This window comes from Oncorhynchus mykiss, chromosome 5, assembly GCF_013265735.2.
Source record: "Oncorhynchus mykiss isolate Arlee chromosome 5, USDA_OmykA_1.1, whole genome shotgun sequence".
NCBI lineage: Eukaryota > Metazoa > Chordata > Actinopteri > Salmoniformes > Salmonidae > Oncorhynchus > Oncorhynchus mykiss.
The window spans coordinates 61,248,341-61,265,473 of NC_048569.1; the positions used below are offsets into that span (position 1 = coordinate 61,248,341).

Consider the following 17,133-nt stretch of genomic DNA (forward strand, 5'->3'; position numbering starts at 1 on the left):
AAAAGTATACACCTTCACACACATGGTTATGGTCTTAATAAAAAAAAACTGTACCATGTCAGAAATAGAGTTGAAATGTAGAACATTTTGAGTTTGGATCTCAACATGAAACTTTATATACATCACAGAAGACTGAAATATAACAAAACAGTTTGACATAGAAACCTGCTTTTCTGAGTACATTTTTTTTTTTTGGGGGGGGGGGGGGGGGGGGGGAGATTAATTATGAAAAATAGATGGCGATTTGGTCATTCGACTGCAGGAAAGGATTTTAATGTGTTCATCTCAAATGAGTTCAAACTAAATAGAGAGTAGGCCTAATGTAGTAGACCTAGTACAATGTATAACCCATAAACCCACACATTTGCTTAACACACACGAATGTGACTTAACCACACATTGCTTAACACACATGAATGTGAGTTAAGAGGCACGTGAATTACCCCATCTAATGCGATTTATATAAATCTCTGACGAACCCGAATTGCATAACTTGCCCCAAAAGCTCCTAGTTCATTATTTCCCTGTAAATATGCTGTGTCTGCCCGAGGCCAACCATCATTTCAACAATCCACAGGCCAAAACAGTGGCCAGACGGTAAGAATTAATTGATAACATTTGTATTGAGATTTTGTCTATTTTGTGAAAACTTTTAAAAGTATTGCGTGGATATGTCTTTGGCAAGTGGTTCAATTTTTCATGTGATTTTTCTCAAGACACAGGTAGTTATTAGGTCATAGCAGATAATTGGTCAAATGGCAGTTGTATTCCACTTTTGTTTTTCTTTACAGTGGTCGGTGCTAGTGATTCTCCAGGGACCCTTTGGCTGTTTCCTCTGCAGTTGAAGAGATGGAGAGATTAGTTTTCTTGTTTTCTCTGACTGCCCTTGTTGTCCTTCACTGCATGAACACCACTCCAGAGTTCCAAGAGTAAGTCAATGATGTCATGTCCTATTGTCTACCTATAGAATTGGGTTCCTTTAAATGTGTTCACACAGTTATACAAAATTTTTTTGGTTAGGCTGGTAGACTTCAATTAATCAATAGCTTTAAACGTTGTTTTGGTTCATTTATGAACAAATGAGATTTGAATCAAAGGTCAGTCTTGCCAAATGTGTTTTGGAACCTAAATAAAAATGTTATATTAAGTCAAATCATATTTTGCAAGTTGTAGTGTATGTGGAACTATGACATAATATTTTGCCGTCTAGGCCAGTAGAGTCTTTAGATGATTGAGAAGTAATACATTCGAATTTAGGCTTCATATTCAAAGATCCAGTTGAGTGGTGCAAGTATGCTCAATACTCTTTGTTACCGCTTGAGGGCACTAGCAGCTCATATGAATAGGCCCCACTGACATTGTTGAGTTTTACGCATAGATTTCTGACCCATAAATCCTTGACAAATCTTTAGTCATGTGGAAACAAGTAATACACTGGCATGTGTAAAACCCATGTAATGATTACATTCACATTATATGGTGATGGGTGAAAAATAATTAGTTAAAGGGGAAATCAAAAAAGGCTTGTGAAATCAGATAGAACATGTCTTTGACATCTGAAACAATGACTGTCTCTAACCTCTCTGGATGATAAAACATCTATTTTTCTATTTTCTACATTTTGTCAATCCCCAGTCTACCTGTGTTGTCAGACAATTGGGTTAAGATATGCTCTCTCCAGTGTTTAGTTAAGCAGGCTGCCACAGCAGGCCTAATTACATTAAAGTTCCAGAAGGATAGGGGTGACTGTCTGCATCACTCCTCCCGAGCAATTCTTCCATTCCTTAGCGGACATTTCTCATTTCAAGCAGACTGCCATACTCCTCCGTAGCGGATATCCCTAGAACTCGTTCAATGTGGACTTTGGCAATCAATAGGCCTACATGCCGCGAGAGGAGTTTGATAAATTGCTGCTGACATGTGTTCTTCCACTTTGCAAACAAACAGTATTGTGTGCATAACTCTTCCAGCGCTGGTGCATTCAGATGCAGCCAGGAAGCTTCCCTTTGACTTCACAGCATTTGTTTGGCTTCTGTGTACACATTGTACATTTGAGATGGAAGTCATTTTGTTTACATGGAGATGCCCCATAGCACATTAATCTTTTCTGAACACAGTACCTGTTAACTCTGACTGCCAATCATGGTGATGAGTGGTGATCTCACATGCCCCATCGTTTTGGCCTCCTACAGCTAAAGACCATGATTGATTGAGTCATTGTGGTGATGACCTCTGTTGTTGCTGGGAAACCATTGGAGATCTACATGAAACATGCTTCTTGTACTAGTGATCTGCCATCCCATGGCGTTATGGATCAGCAAGTCAAAGTAGCTCTGTTGAAACAAGACCCAGAGGCTGAAGCATCAAAGCAGGCTTTAGCAGTTGACCTCACAGCTTGGGTCAACACAACAGTTGAAATAGACCTGGTGATGTGGGCTACTAATGGATGGAGATCAAACCAGCAAGCCAGCCGTTTGTCCTCACTGAATGCTGCAAACTTTGACACTATCAGTCCAATGCGGCCCCATGTAGCAGTTGACATTAGCACATATTCTCTAATTCTCACAGGCAGCTAGCATCCCGCTGTTCTCCTATCTCCAAGGCTTTAGCGTGATTAGAACCCAAACAGAGCGTGCAGCAATTCCCCCAGTCTCCAGGCCCTCGCTAGAGCAGCAGCAGTCCCGTCTGCCTAGCCCACCTTCCCTCCGTGAGCCCCATATGTCTGTCTGTCTGTGTGTATCCTCTATCTATCATGTGGTCTCCCATCTCTGCATCATTTCGCCTGGTGCTCTGAGTGTTGGCATAATTATCGCTCCCTCTGTCTGCCCATTCATCACTGCTCACTAATTTAGCACTGCAGAGCAGACTCACCAACTAATTAGAAAAGAGAATGAGGCAGAACAGCGGAGGGAGATTGCTCTTTAAAAAGTATAGTGCAGGTAAGTTAAGACTTTGCACTATGAATTTGAAAAATATCATGATTTGTCCGCTAGCTAACATTGTGTTGTTATTTCTTACCTGCAGGCCTGTTGTGATACTGCAGATTGGTATTGCAGTGTTGGTGGTGGTGTGGTTCTTCTACTTCCTTATCACCCGACGCAGCCCTCCCAAAGACACCCTTTTCTATGGTATGGTATTAATCATTCTTTCAAGATGACGATGATGATGATGATGATGGCAGATCAAAGGGAAATTAGCTGTTTTATTTGGGTGAAAACTAGTTTAACATTGATGATTTTATTTCCTTAACAAAGCACCAATACCTTTAAACAGATCCCCTCTGTGTTACATAGTTAAGAAAGAGCATGAATGACCACTACATACATAAGGCCAACCCCAGTGAACAGACTTCCAGAACCTTCTTATCGTCATGAATTGTTTTCATTGTTTCATTCATTTATACACAAAGCTGCTTATACTGATCAGGATCAGCGTAAAGCTGAAACCCAGACTGACAGACTTGTTAGGCTTGTTCTTACAACACCACAGTAGTAGGAGAGCTGGAAAGACCTGGAACATGAGCCTAAGGGCATGTGAAGTCACATGCCGTGCACACACACAGTATATAGCTTACTACTTACCGAACTTACTGATCGTGGATGACTGTCCCATGTGGGATGCAGGGGAGTAATGTTGAAGCATCATTACCAAATAAGAAGACAAAAACACACACACACACACACACACACACACACACACACACACACACACACACACACACACACACACACACACACACACACGGTAGCCTAGTGGGCGGCAGGGTAGCCTAGTGGTTAGAGCTTTGTAACTAGTAACCGGAAGGTTGCAAGTTCAAACCCCCGAGCTGACAAGGTACAAATCTGTCATTCTGCCCCTGAGCAGACAGTTAACCCACTGTTCCTAGGCCGTCATTGAAAATAAGAATTTGTTCTTAACGGACTTAAATAAAAAATACATACATACATAGCAGAAAACACCAGTGACTCGGTCTCTATAAAAAAGTGGTCAGTTGAAGCAGATGCTAAACTACAGGACTGTTTTGCTAGCACAGACTATGTTCCGAGATTCCGGGAGACTATGTTCCGGGATTCTTCCGATGGCATTGAGGAGTACACCACATCAGTCACTGGCTTTATCAATAAGTGCATCGAGGACATTGTCCCCTTAGTGACTGTACGTACATACCCCAACCAGAAGCCATGGATTACAGGCAACATTCGCACTGAGTAGAGCTGCCGCTTTCAAGGTGCGGGACTCTAACCCAGAAGCTTATAAGAAATCCTGCTATGCCCTCCGACAAACCATCAAACAGGCAAATCGTCAATACAGGACTAAGATCAAATCGTACTACACCGGCGCAGACGGTCGTCGAATGTGGCAGGGCTTGTAAGCTATTCCAGACTACAAAGGGAAGCACAGCCGAGAGCTGCCCAGTGACACGAGCCTACCAGACGAGCTAAATTACTTCTATGCTCGCTTCGAGGCAAGTCACACTGAAACATAAATGAGAGCACCAACTGTTCCGGATGACTGTGTGATTATGCTCTCTGCAGCCGATGTAAGTAAGACCTTTAAACATGTCAACATTCACAAGGCCGCTGGGCCCGACGGATTACCAGGACGTGTACTCCGAGCATGCGCTGACCAACTGGCAAGTGTCTTCACTGACATTTTCAACCTCTCCCTGTCGGAGTCTGTAATACCAACATGTTTCAAGTAGACCACCATAACACTAAGGTAACCTGCCTAAATAACTACCGACCTGTAGCACTCACGTCTGTAGCCATGAAAGGCTGGTCATGGCTCACATTAACACCATTATCCAAGAAACCCTAGTGGTCAACAACCTTTTCTGATTCAAGATCACTTTCTGAGTCAAAATGTATGCCGAGATATACCATTCTGATTTTTTTTTTATTAACATGACTTAAAAAATGTCATGCAACATTAACCAATTAAAAACAGTACTGTAGCAATGAAGTTTGTGTAGTAAGCTATAGGCCCAATACATTATCACCGCATACTGGCTTTGAGTGAATTTACCTGCATTGTTGTTCAGACCATTTACAAAAATACATATTTCAAAATTTGAGGTATATTATATTTGTATTTATTATGGTTCCCCATTAACTGCTGCCAAAGCAGCAGCTACTCTTCCTGGGGTCTGGCAAAATTAAGGCAGTTTATACAATTTTAAAACATTACAATACATTCACAGATTTCACAACACACTGTATGATCACAGTTGAGTGAGAATACATTTAAATCATTAGCTATTTATTTTACTTGGCTGATGGTGCCTGCATCTGATGGTCAGTCTCGGAGGGAGAGAAGCAGACTGAGGGTCTGTCTCTCAACATTCCTCCACTGACACTGACCAAAAAAGGACACCATCTTCCAGCTGATGGCAAAACTCGAGTCGCAGCGCATTATGTCTGCCTCGTGCACAAATTCATGTTACTCTTATGAACAGAGAATGTGAAATATTCTTTGATATTAAAAATGACCCAAGCCGCTAATAATGACAACGCAAGCCTATAGATACATTTTCCTACTCATTCATTACTGCTGCGCTGCTTGTTGTAGCGCTGAGTGGAAATAGGAAGAACGCGCATTTTATGGCTTATAAGAAGTGTTGACAGTGCTGAGTAAGAACGTAAACATGAACTCACTCACAAAAACAGCAGCTCTTTGCCATATTTGTTGACAGTCTCTCTCTAGTCATGGTTTTAAACGTTTTGAAATCTCAATATACATTTTGCCGCAGCTTTCTTTCATGCCTGCTACGTTACTGCAGACTCCGTAATCTGAGCAATCTGATTGGCCAGCAGTAGCATAGTGCACTTGATTTCCTCTCCAGGCCCACCGGGAAGGCAGAGTTTGTACTTTCAGACACATTAAATGGCAACAGTTTGCCTGGGCAGCTGAATTGGCTGCACCTAACACCAACAGCCCGAGACTAATTTAAAAAATAGAAACACAAGGTGTTATCGTTGTGTTTTTTTACAGAAATGTTTGGTGATCGACTAGAAATGCCTTGGAGATCGACAAGTCGATTGCGACCGACCGGTTGGTGACCACTGCCCTAGACCCACTCCAATTTGCATTCTGCACCAACAGATCCACAGATGATGCAGTCTCTATTGCACATCAAACTGCTCTTTCCCACCTGGACAAAAGGAACACCTATGTGAGAATTCTATTAATTGACTACAGCTCAGTGTTCAACACCATAGTGCCCTCAAAGCTCATCACAAAGCTAAGGACCCTGGGACTCAACAGTTCCCTCTGCAATTGGATCCAAGACTTCCCGATGGGCCGCCCCCAGGTGGTAAGGGTAGGTAACAACACATCCGCCACGCTGATCCTCAATACAGGGGGCCCCTCAGGGGTGTATGCTCAGTCCCCTCCTGTACTCCCTGTTCACTCATGACTGCACGGCCAGGGACGACTCCAACACCATCTTTAAGTTTGCTGATGACAGCCTATAGGGAGAAGGTCAGAGACCTGACCATGTGGTGCAAGGACAACAACCTCTCCCTCAACGTGATCAAGACAAAGGAGATGATTGTGGACTACAGGAAAAAGAGGACCGAGCACGCACCCATTCTCATTGACAGGGCTGTAGTGGAGCAGGTTGAGAGCTTCAAGTTCCTTGGCGTCCATATCAACAACAACCTAACATGGCCCAAGCACACAAAGACAGTCGTGAAGAGGGCACGACAAAACCTATTCCCCCTCAGGAGACTGAAAAGATTTGGCATGGGTCCTGAGATCCTCAAAATATTTTTTACAGCTGCACCATTGAGAGCATCCTGACGGGTTGCATCACTGCCTGGTATGGCAACTGCTCGGCCTCCGACCGCAAGGCACTACAGAGGGTAGTGCGTACGGTCCAGTACATCACTGGGCCAAGCTTCCTGCCATCCAGGACCTCTATACCAGGCGGTGTCAGAGGAAGGCCCTAAAAATCATCAAAGATTCCAGCCACTCTAGTCATAGACTGTTTTCTTTGCTACCGCACGGCAAGAGGTACCGGAGCACCATGTCTAGGTCCAAGAGGCTTCTAAACAGCTTCCACTATTTGCACTGCTGCAACTCTCTGTTATTATCTATGCATAGCCACTTTAACAGCCCTACCTGCATGTACACAATTGTCTCAATACCTCGACACCGGTGCCCCCGCACATTGACACATTGACTCTGTACCGGTACCCCCTGTACATAGCCCCGCTATTATTATTTACTGCTGCTCTTTAATTGTTTGTTTTTCTTATCTCTTACTTTTTTAACTTTTTAATTTTTGGGGTATTTTCTTAACTGCATCGTCAGTTAAGGGCTTGCAAGTAAGCATTTCACTGTAAGGTCTACTACACCTGTTGTATTCAGCGCATGTGACAAATCAAATTTGATTTGACTTGCGATTGATACATTGGCTTCCAGGCTGGCATTATAAGGGATGTCATGTCAGTCACCTATATCCTGCAATAGGTTAATTCCTAACCACCTGTTACCAGAGGGCACCCTGCTGGCCACGTTTGATGTGGAGAGCTTGTACCCTAACATCCCACACACTGGAGGCTTGCAGGCTTCCTTCAGCAGAGAGACTCTACCCTTGCTCCATCCAATGATTGCATCTTACAACTTACTGAACTGGTATTATCCAATAACTACTTCGTCTTTGAGTCAGACTTTTTCCTTCAAATTCGGGGGGTGTAGCCACGGACTCCCCCTTTCCCCCCAACTATGCAAACCTGTATGTGGGACAATTTGAGGAAGCACTCCTTTACAAAACAGAGACACACCCCTTACTTTCTAAAATCCTCCTATGGAAGACATACATAGATGATGTCTTTGTGCTCTGGGAAGGAAGTCATTTGGAACTAAATTAATTCCAAACTCTGCTAAACGAGAGCTCTGAATACCTCAAATTCACCACGCAGACTGATGAGAGAAGAATAAACTACCTGGACGTATGGATCATCAAAGAGAATGATGCATTACACACAGACTTATACACAAAGCCGCCCACAGATCGCAATATCTTGCTATCCCACAAGAATGGTCTGCCATATAGCCAGCTAAGCAGGGTTAAACGAATCTGTGGCCACCAGACAGATTTTGACAGCAATGCTAAAAGAATGACAGATCAATTCAAAATGAGAAGCTACAAGGACAAATCTCTTGATGCTGCAATGATGAAAATATCTCATAAACCAAGAGAGGAATTACTAAAAACTCAACCAAAGAAGAAAAACAACGCAACCATCTTTTGCACTAAGTACTACTAAGTACACCAAGGGTTTGGAGAGAAAATGAAAGCAATCCTGAAAAAGCACTGGCATATTCTGCAGTCAGACAAAAAAATTGCACACCTCTTCAAGGAAACCCCACTGGTGGTCTATAAGTGTGGTCGCAATATTGGAGATAGCTCGGTGAGATCTGACCTGCCCCCTGAGCCCACTCAGACACTCTAGACACCCATTCCAAATGAGAACTACAAATGTGGCTCATGTGCACAGTGCAATAGCACTATAAAAACATCCTTCTTCAGACACCCACAAACAGATCGAAAAATCCCTGTTAGGGGTATCATCTCATGCAAGACCAAGGGAGTCATCTCTCTCACCACCTGTTCATGTGGAAAAGCTTACGTAGGACAAACGAAAGACAATTAAAACAAAGCATAGCTGAACACCGCAGCTCAATTAGGTGTAAGAACATTGACTATCCAGTAGCAGCTCACTTTGTTGAAGCTAACCATTCAATCTCCTCCCTCAAATACACAGGCATTGAGCATGTTGCTCTACCAAGGAGAGGAGGTAACATTGAGATCCTGCTACTACAAAGGGATGCTTACTGAATATCCTTCTAAGAATGTTGACCCCTAGTGGTCTGAATATTGATCTCAGGCCCTTCTTATGAACAATTCTTTGTTTTATGAACAAGTCTTAAAAATTGCTATATTCTTTCTACAGCTTATTAGTGTACACCTAATATGTTCCCCCTGTTGATGATGCTTACTATGCATTATGGTTGAACCAAAATATTACATGGAACAAATATGAAATTAAATACAAAACACTTAAATATGTGAAATTGAATTAAACAATAATATATGTTGATGCTAATATTATGTACAATATTCAAATATGTTTCCATATGATAACAATAGCCTAATATATTCAATATGCCATACACTATTGTTCTTTTTTATTTTATTTATTTTTACATTTAAACAAATTCATTCTAATTAACTTAATCATCATGACACACACCTCACTATTGTCATTGGTTACACTAATTGCACTGTTTGTCTACGTAATCTGGTTCAAGTATTCATGACATTACCCTGCAGAAGGCACAGTGATACCGAAACATTGGTAAATACCCAATAAATGACTGGGAGACAATATATATGGAGTCTGCGACTCTCTTTATTTTTGATAGTTAATAGTCCCCTATATCCTGCCATAGGCTTACACACAGGTGGTTAGGAATGAGCCTATCTCCCAGATGCCCTGTGGCCATGCCATAACGTTGCGCCTCATCAGGTGATTCTGAGGAAGGAGAAACAGCCCAGAGCTGAGAATGGTTTCCTGCTGTGATAGAGAAGGATAATCCTCCTATCTTACCTGATAGACAGCTTAGATAAACCAGACCCTCCAGAGGATTAGAAGGCCACAGGTACCTGGAGAGAGACAGAGTGTGTGTCTCTATCGGTGTGTTTATCAGGAGACAGCAGCAGCAACGTCAGGGAGATAGTGAGGGATGCAGGACGGCTGTCTGAGCCGTTACACACAGGTGCCGTTACAAGGACATTTGATGATGTACGGGACAGCCAAGCCTTGTATTAAAGCTAATACATGGATTGGGCACCCTATTCCATTTCAAGGAAACATGAGTTCACAGAACTCTATACACACTGGGTATCAAATATTTACCACATTGGATTTCTTCAGATTTTTTAAAATGTTTGATTTTTTAATGTCAAGATTAATGAAAAATAAAACCCTAATATACTTTGATTAGATAAGTATTAATCTCCCTGAGTCAATACATGTTAGAATCACCTTTGGCAGCGATTACAGCTGTGAGTCTTTCTGGGTAAGTCTCTAAGTGCAGTATTTGTCCATTATTAATTTCAAAATTGTTCAAGCTCTGTTGAGGTGTTGTTAACCGTAGCTAAACCGCAATTATCAAGTCTTGCCATAGATTTTCAAGCAGATTTAAGTCAAAACTGTAACTTGGCCACTCAGGAACACTCACTGTCTTCTTGGTAAGCAACTCCACTGTAGATTTGGCATTGCGTTGAAGGTTATTGTCCTGCTGAAAGGTGAATTCCTCTCCCAGTGTCTGGTGTAAAGCCGACTGAAGCAGGTTTTCCTTTAGGATTTTGCCTGTGCTTAGCTCTATCCTGTTTATTTTTATCCTGGAAAAGCTCCCCAGTCTTTCCTGATGTCAAGCATACCTTGAGGACATTATTACTGATTAATGTGTTTGTTTTTTGTGATCGTGGTTTTCATATTTTTATTTTGATGTGTGTATTTTCTGTCATTTCTGTAAATCAGGGCTTATTTGGAAAAGAGACCTTGGTGTCAGTATGACTTCCTGATGAAATAAAGGTTAAATAAAATATTCATACCATGATGCAGCAACCAACATGCTTCGGCATTTCAACGTCTATTTTTGGTTTACGTTTGGTTGTCATATAACGTGAATTCAATGTGAAATCAACAAAAAAAATGGTAGTACTGCTGGCTGACTGGGCAGTTCCTAAAGAGTGTGGATATTGAGGTGGAGAACCAATATGTCTATTTGCTTCACATTACCAACCACTTGAACTGGGCTTCTGTCCTTGCCTATCTCCAGTCCTCTTGATCCCCTGCCGCTCATTATGTGTTTCCCAGACCCATATGGGGTTCCAGCCAGGCTCTGACTTGGAGAGATGAGAAGTGCCCTCTCAGCGCCGCTCTGCTCTTAACCCGAGGAAAACTCAACCCACAGCTCCCAATATAAATCTCCCCTCACCCAGCCTACAGCTATAGCAGTATCACCCTCTATAGCCCAGGAAATCAATAACTGGTTGGTTGGAGGGAAATATTTTAAACACAGAAAAATCCAGTCTTGTTCAATGCATCTTTATAGGCAGTAATAGGGTTCTGACAGTTTTATAAAGAGTTTCAAAGAGGCAGACAAAGCATATTGGGTAATAAAGATCGGAGGAAAGAGATTTCTCTTTATCATAATGAGAATAATGAGAATTGTTCTTACAGCAGAGCTGCTTGAAATCTAGCTGCTACAGGTTTCTACTGAGCTGAATTCTGCAACGAATTGAATGAGGGCCTTTCTGACAGAGCTGAAAAACGCTCAGAAATACAATCGGTGTATGCTAATCGCACCAAAGAGAGTTGAGCAGAACAACAGCCACACATTAATCCAAGTTATTTTCTGTTGTGTAATTGAGGCACTTAACGTGAAATAACCCCTGTGACGTGTATTCTATAGTACTGCATTGCCTCCCGCTTATTATTGTCCACTTTCACAAATCCGTCTGCCACAGTACTGAATGTTTGCATTGTCTTTACAGTGTTTGCTGAGTTTTCCTTCACTTGTGTCATTGACCTTGTGAGTGCTATGGAACATGATGGTTTTATTTCCGGGTTTATGGAATTCTACCAGAAAACGGTTAGTCTCTAGATTCTCCATCTCATGACTTAACATCATGCTAGGTCAAATGGAACACTAGTCACTTTAATAATTGCCACAATAAGAATGTTTACATATCTCACATTACTTATCTCACATGTATATACTGTATACTGTACACTACACTATCTATTATTTACTATCTATTGCATGACTACCTGCTCTGTCATTGCTCATCCATATATTTTATATTTATATATTCTTATCCCATTCTTTTACTAGATTGTGTTTATTAGGTTTTGTTGTGGAATTGTTAGATATAACCTGTTAGAGACTGCTGCACTGTCAGATCTAGAAGCACAAAGCATTTCGCTACACTCGCAATAGCATCTGCTAACCATGTGTATGTGACCAATAAAATTTGATTGGCTAATAATATATATTTTTTAGCTTTAGAATCTGTCTGTTGTTTCAACAGTTTTAGGTTAACGGTTGTATTTGTGTGTTGCAGGGAGAGCCCTATCTGGGTACAGCCTATGCCATCATGATGTGCTACTGGGATGGAATAGTGCATTTCATCATGTACCTCATGATGATACAGCGCTTATGGAACAGGTGTGTGTTGTTCGCTGTGTCACCTTGGTCTTGTAATGATGATCTACACACCACACATATACTAGGATTCTGAAACACTCCATTCATACCTGGACCAATAACTGGACCAATGAAGCAAGAATTGTATTGCATTGTACCTCCCCTTCACCAGGAGAGCCGAGACTTACCTCAGAATCGGCCCCAAGCAAGATCCTAGTGTGACCACATTTACGTCCACACATCATCTCATCGTCTCACTGCTGGGTCATTGATTTGAAGCTTTGTAAGACATGGTGTCACTAGTTTTCAGTGATGGGAGCAAACATCTATTGACCATTTTCTTTCCGTCTCTCAGCAAGTCTTACCGCACCCTGGGTCTCTTCTGGGCTGGATCGTTGTTTGCCAACATGAGTGTCTTTGTGACAGGAATTGTTGTAGGTGAGTCTCTCCTTCCCCCCTCTCCTGTAACCCACAATGGCAGAGTTAATCAACGGTACATCTGTACAGCCTTGTAGAATCAGTGTCATAGTGTAGGTTGCCAACGTAACACATGTGCTTCCCTTTAGAATTTACAGAACAAAGCTAAACTAGGCTCAAAGCATCTGTTCTTTGAGTTTCAAACAGCATAGGGAGGTATTAGAGGATCAAACTAAACTGTGGCTGTGTTCACATCATTTTGTATTTTAGTTGTGTATTCGTTCAATGATGCCCTAATGAGGATTTTTTTAGAATATCATTGGAGTTAATTACAAGGTGTGTATAAATAGAAAAGAGGCTGAACGTTATGGTAATGTGGTCTCACCTATCTTTCATGGAAATGTGTCAACTTTAACAAGGTTAAAAGTAGACTGCTCTACTCTACTTCAGATGTACCCAGTTCCTCCTCCTAGTTCTAGCGGATGAAATGCTCTCTGTTTCCCTCTCTGGCAGGTAAATTTGGATCAGATATCCGTCCCGCCTTCTGGCTCAACATGCCCTTCCTAATGCTTCCAATATGGGGTGCAATCAAGCTGTTCAACCAGCCCAAGAATGGGCCAACCCTCGGTGGATACAGGGTATGATGGAGCAGGGCACAGCTGATTGGCCTGGTGGAATGCGTAGGGCCAGGAGTTTTCCCTGACCGTGTGACTTGACCAGACAAACTAGGACACAAAAATAGAGCCTTAGTTATGATATATTACAACAAGATCCTTGCTGAAGTGTGTATTTATTACTATGTTATAGTGCATCTGAACTGTCTAAAGAAGCTTCTCCTCCCCTGGTGTTGGTGTCTCCTAGGCCCACTATGATCAGAGTTTTAATCTCATCTGGCGCCCTACAGACCTTCTCCTGGTGCTGCTGCTACTGGGGGCCATGGCCTTCACTCTCTTCAGGGGCTTGGTGAGCCAGCAGGGCCTGAATACACACTTAGAAATAAACACTAAAAAATATTGAAAATAAAATAAAAATACCTTATTATATTAGGATTGGTCCAGCCCACCAATGTTAGCACAGCCAAAAGAGTCAATGCATATTGAGTTGATTCCCTCATGCTAGATGTCTTTGTACAGCAGTCAAGGATTTGTTTATGATGCATAGATTATGTGCAACACCTGCTGCGCTGATTCAATCATGTGATATGGGTGGTCTCATCTGACACGTCCCTGGCAATTAGAACATTCAAGATGGTCTGATTTGTGGAAATATGCACATACTTATTTAACTTGCATAGTTTTTTTACTGTGATTTTCATCCAGTACCTCCGCGATGCGTTGTACCTAAGAACAGCCCTTAGCCGTGGTATATTATACCACACCTCCTTGTGCCTTATTGCTTAAATAAACCATGTCTGGTCCATGGGGAATGTGAAAGGGAACAAGTAGATACTTGATGAAAATCATAGTAAAAACACATGTTTTGTATTACCCGGGGTATACGGTCTGATATAACACGGCTGTCAGCCAATCAGCATTTAGGGCTCGAACCACCCAGTTTATAAATTACAATAACTGATCCTACAGACAAGTAGTTTATACAGTGCTCTTGTCAAGAAGATGATCATGTTGTAACCTTCCTCCTATGTGTGCATTCAGGTAGCTCTTGACTCCCCTCTAGAGGCCTGTACCATCTACCTCCGCCAGTACGAGCCCTATCTGAAGGACCCGGTGGGCTACCCCAAGGTTATGGTGGGTACTTTAAGAGACAGAGCATGCCTCTCTGCAGTGCCAGTGGCATTCTTTAATAGTCTCTTGTTTTAAATAACAACTCCATTCAGAAATAACAACTCCATTCAGAAATCACTTGGAGCTGCCTTGAAGCCTGCCCTATCTCTCTCCTCTCTAGCTGTGTATCTCACAGAAGAGATCACAGAGCCATTTTTCATCATTATGCCACAATGAGAGGGGTGAGAGGCCAGGCTGGTTCATTCTCTCTCATTTGTTAGGCAAGAGAATGTGGTTGTGTCTGGTCTGGTCTCAACGCCTGAGCTTTCTCCGTCTGCTGGGGGATGTTTATTTGGTTTTGTTAGGGTTCTTAGCCGAGTCAATAGGTTATCCAAAGACCTTGTTGTGGCTCCAGTCCAGGCACAATGGCGAAGCATCGATCAGGCAGGGAACTGCATGCTGAGAACTTGATAAGATAATCCTCCTTCCCCTAAGCCCCCCCATCAGCAACACACCGGGTGGGAGGTGTGTGTGTGTGTGTGTGTGTGTGTGTGTGTGTGTGTGTGTGTGTGTGTGTGTGTGTGTGTGCGCGCGCGAGTGTGTGTGTGCGCATGTGCTTACATGTTGGTGTGCTCAAGCTATCATGTGTGTTTAAATCCCTGTGTGTGTCAAAGCATGTGTGTGTCAATACGGGTGTGTGTGTTGAGTGTGTGGAGTTGGGGTGTTGCGCTGATCTTACACTGACCTTTTTAATCATTGATGGTGATAAACCACGGCATACAGATGACCGGGGCGAGGAAAACAAAGACACTCCTCCAAGGACTGAAGGGCAACGTGTGATTGGTTCTCAGCCTCTGGGCTCAATTCATTAGGATTCATCAGCACCACAGCGCCAGAACAAAAGCCACTGTTCAAAGGCATAATTTGATGCCATTACTTTAACAGCTACCTGACTTTCATGCTCCAAATATTCTGCAAGTGCTTGTGAGTGTCGATGTAATGACCTCTGTATCTGGACAATACAATTTGGACCTGAGTGTGCGGTGTGAAAGCACTTCAAATGTGTGTGTTTGTGTACGTGCATGCGTGAGAGTGTGTTGTCTATGCATCCAGCACGCAGCAGCGTTCTCTGTATTCTGTGCGAGTACTTGGACTGCTGTAATGTGTTAGCGCCCTAGAGAGGATGAAGATCTACTGTATTAATTGACCATTGGAGTGTCAGCGTTGTGTGTTAGGGCGGGTCGGCTGAAGTCACCACTGTGATGTAATCCTTTGATGTTATACCTGTTGTACATCTACATTTTTTAGATGTTGCACTTCCTGTTCTACATGCTGCCTATGCTGGGTGCCTTCATCTACGGACTCGTAGTGCCTGGCTGCACCTGGATGCCCGACTGGACTGTATTTGTTGCTGGAGGCGTCGCCCAGGTAGATATGGGGGGGATATATTTATGTTATTATTTGTTAATAGCATAGACTACAGCTCCCAGAATGTAATGTTCTCTATGTACAGAGCTTCTACATACTGCTATTACAAGTCATACTAGTGATAACTTGAACAGATGAAGAGGTGGAATCACTTTGCAGTGACTGGGGCCTTGAAAGTTCAAAATGTAAACATTACGCTTGGAGTCAGTGACAGTATAGCTCCCAGTACTACTTCTCATTGAAATATTTGATTATAGCCAACCTTAATAAGACCTCTTCATGGAGTCCGTGTTCACAATAATAACCAATCAGCCCCATCCTGCAGAGGCCTGCTTCCTGTAATCAAGTTCCTTCCCGTACAGGACTAATGGAGGCAAACATCAAACAAGAGACAGTGATCAAAGGCCAGTCCTGTATAGACTTGTCTGCAGCCCCTAGTATCCCTCCCAACACAGGGGAATGCCTGCCTCCGCGATTCAGCTATTCTAATAAAAATAATCCTGTAAAACGGAGCTTGGCTAGCTGCATCTTCTCTCTGAGGTCGGCTGTTATACTGCACATCGCTGGCTGTAGATACTAATGACTGTTGCAGAGGCTCAAAGTGAAGCAACATATTAGGTTTAAAACTATTCAGTCAAGGCCTTTGTGGGGGGAAGAACAACTACCGGTAACCCTAAAAACGTGAAAATCTAATTACTGGTCAGCTGTGAATATACTGTACAAGTTGCCCTCCTGTTTGGAATAACCCTAAACTTGACCTACTCCTTCCTCTCTCCTCCACAGTGTCAGTGGGCCCACATTGGGGCATCCCTCCACCCACGTACAGTGGCCCCATTCCGGATCCCAGACGAGGCTTTCCTGGCTGTCCTGGCAGCCAACCTGCTGTACGCTGTGATCCCCTCACTCATCGCCATGCGCTGCACCAGTAACACCAACTTCTTCTTGACCGTCACTAAACTTCCTGGGATGGAGGGGATGCCCTGGGTTCCTGATGCTGACACCCTAGTCGAGAAGAAACACAATTAAAGTTTACATACTAATAAAGTTACCAATAAAGATATGCAAATAAGTGTACAGAATTGACTTATAATCTATGCATTTGTTTCTGTATTAGTTTCTGTAACAAGTCCCATAGGGATGCAGAGAAGCAAGTAAGTGTATCACACAAGACATCATGTTCTCTTAGACCGGGACCCTCCATTGAACTACACTGCAGAGTCAGAGTGAGACACAGACTCCACTTTCCCCACAGCCTTTAGTTCAGGGCTCTCCCAACACTCTTCCTGGAGAGCTTCGACCCTAATCAAGCACATCAATTAGCTGGTTGATAAGCCGAATC

At 42.7% G+C, this 17,133-nt stretch overlaps 1 protein-coding gene across 1 annotated transcript; it reads left to right on the forward strand.

Annotated features, from left to right (window-relative positions):
- The first annotated feature begins 231 nt into the window (after positions 1–231).
- Positions 232–16,866, forward strand: tm6sf2 (transmembrane 6 superfamily member 2). The gene is made up of 11 exons (XM_021603715.2): positions 232–597; positions 792–929; positions 3,025–3,128; positions 11,573–11,670; positions 12,143–12,246; positions 12,581–12,663; positions 13,156–13,280; positions 13,504–13,605; positions 14,298–14,390; positions 15,675–15,794; positions 16,578–16,866. The coding sequence occupies exons 2-11, from the start codon at positions 850–852 to the stop codon at positions 16,818–16,820; spliced, it is 1,152 nt and encodes a 383-aa protein (XP_021459390.2). The 5' UTR covers positions 232–597; positions 792–849; the 3' UTR covers positions 16,821–16,866.
- Positions 16,867–17,133: the final 267 nt, after the last annotated feature.

What these genes read in the sequence shown, in the direction of transcription:
- tm6sf2 (XM_021603715.2), top strand. Translation starts at nt 850, where the DNA reads ATGGAGAGATTAGTTTTCTTGTTTTCTCTGACTGCCCTTGTTGTCCTT. An exon ending in TGGAATTCTACCAGAAAACG is followed by an intron (nt 11,671 to 12,142) that starts GTTAGTCTCTAG and finishes TGTGTGTTGCAG; the next exon opens with GGAGAGCCCTATCTGGGTAC. An exon ending in TTGCTGGAGGCGTCGCCCAG is followed by an intron (nt 15,795 to 16,577) that starts GTAGATATGGGG and finishes TCTCCTCCACAG; the next exon opens with TGTCAGTGGGCCCACATTGG.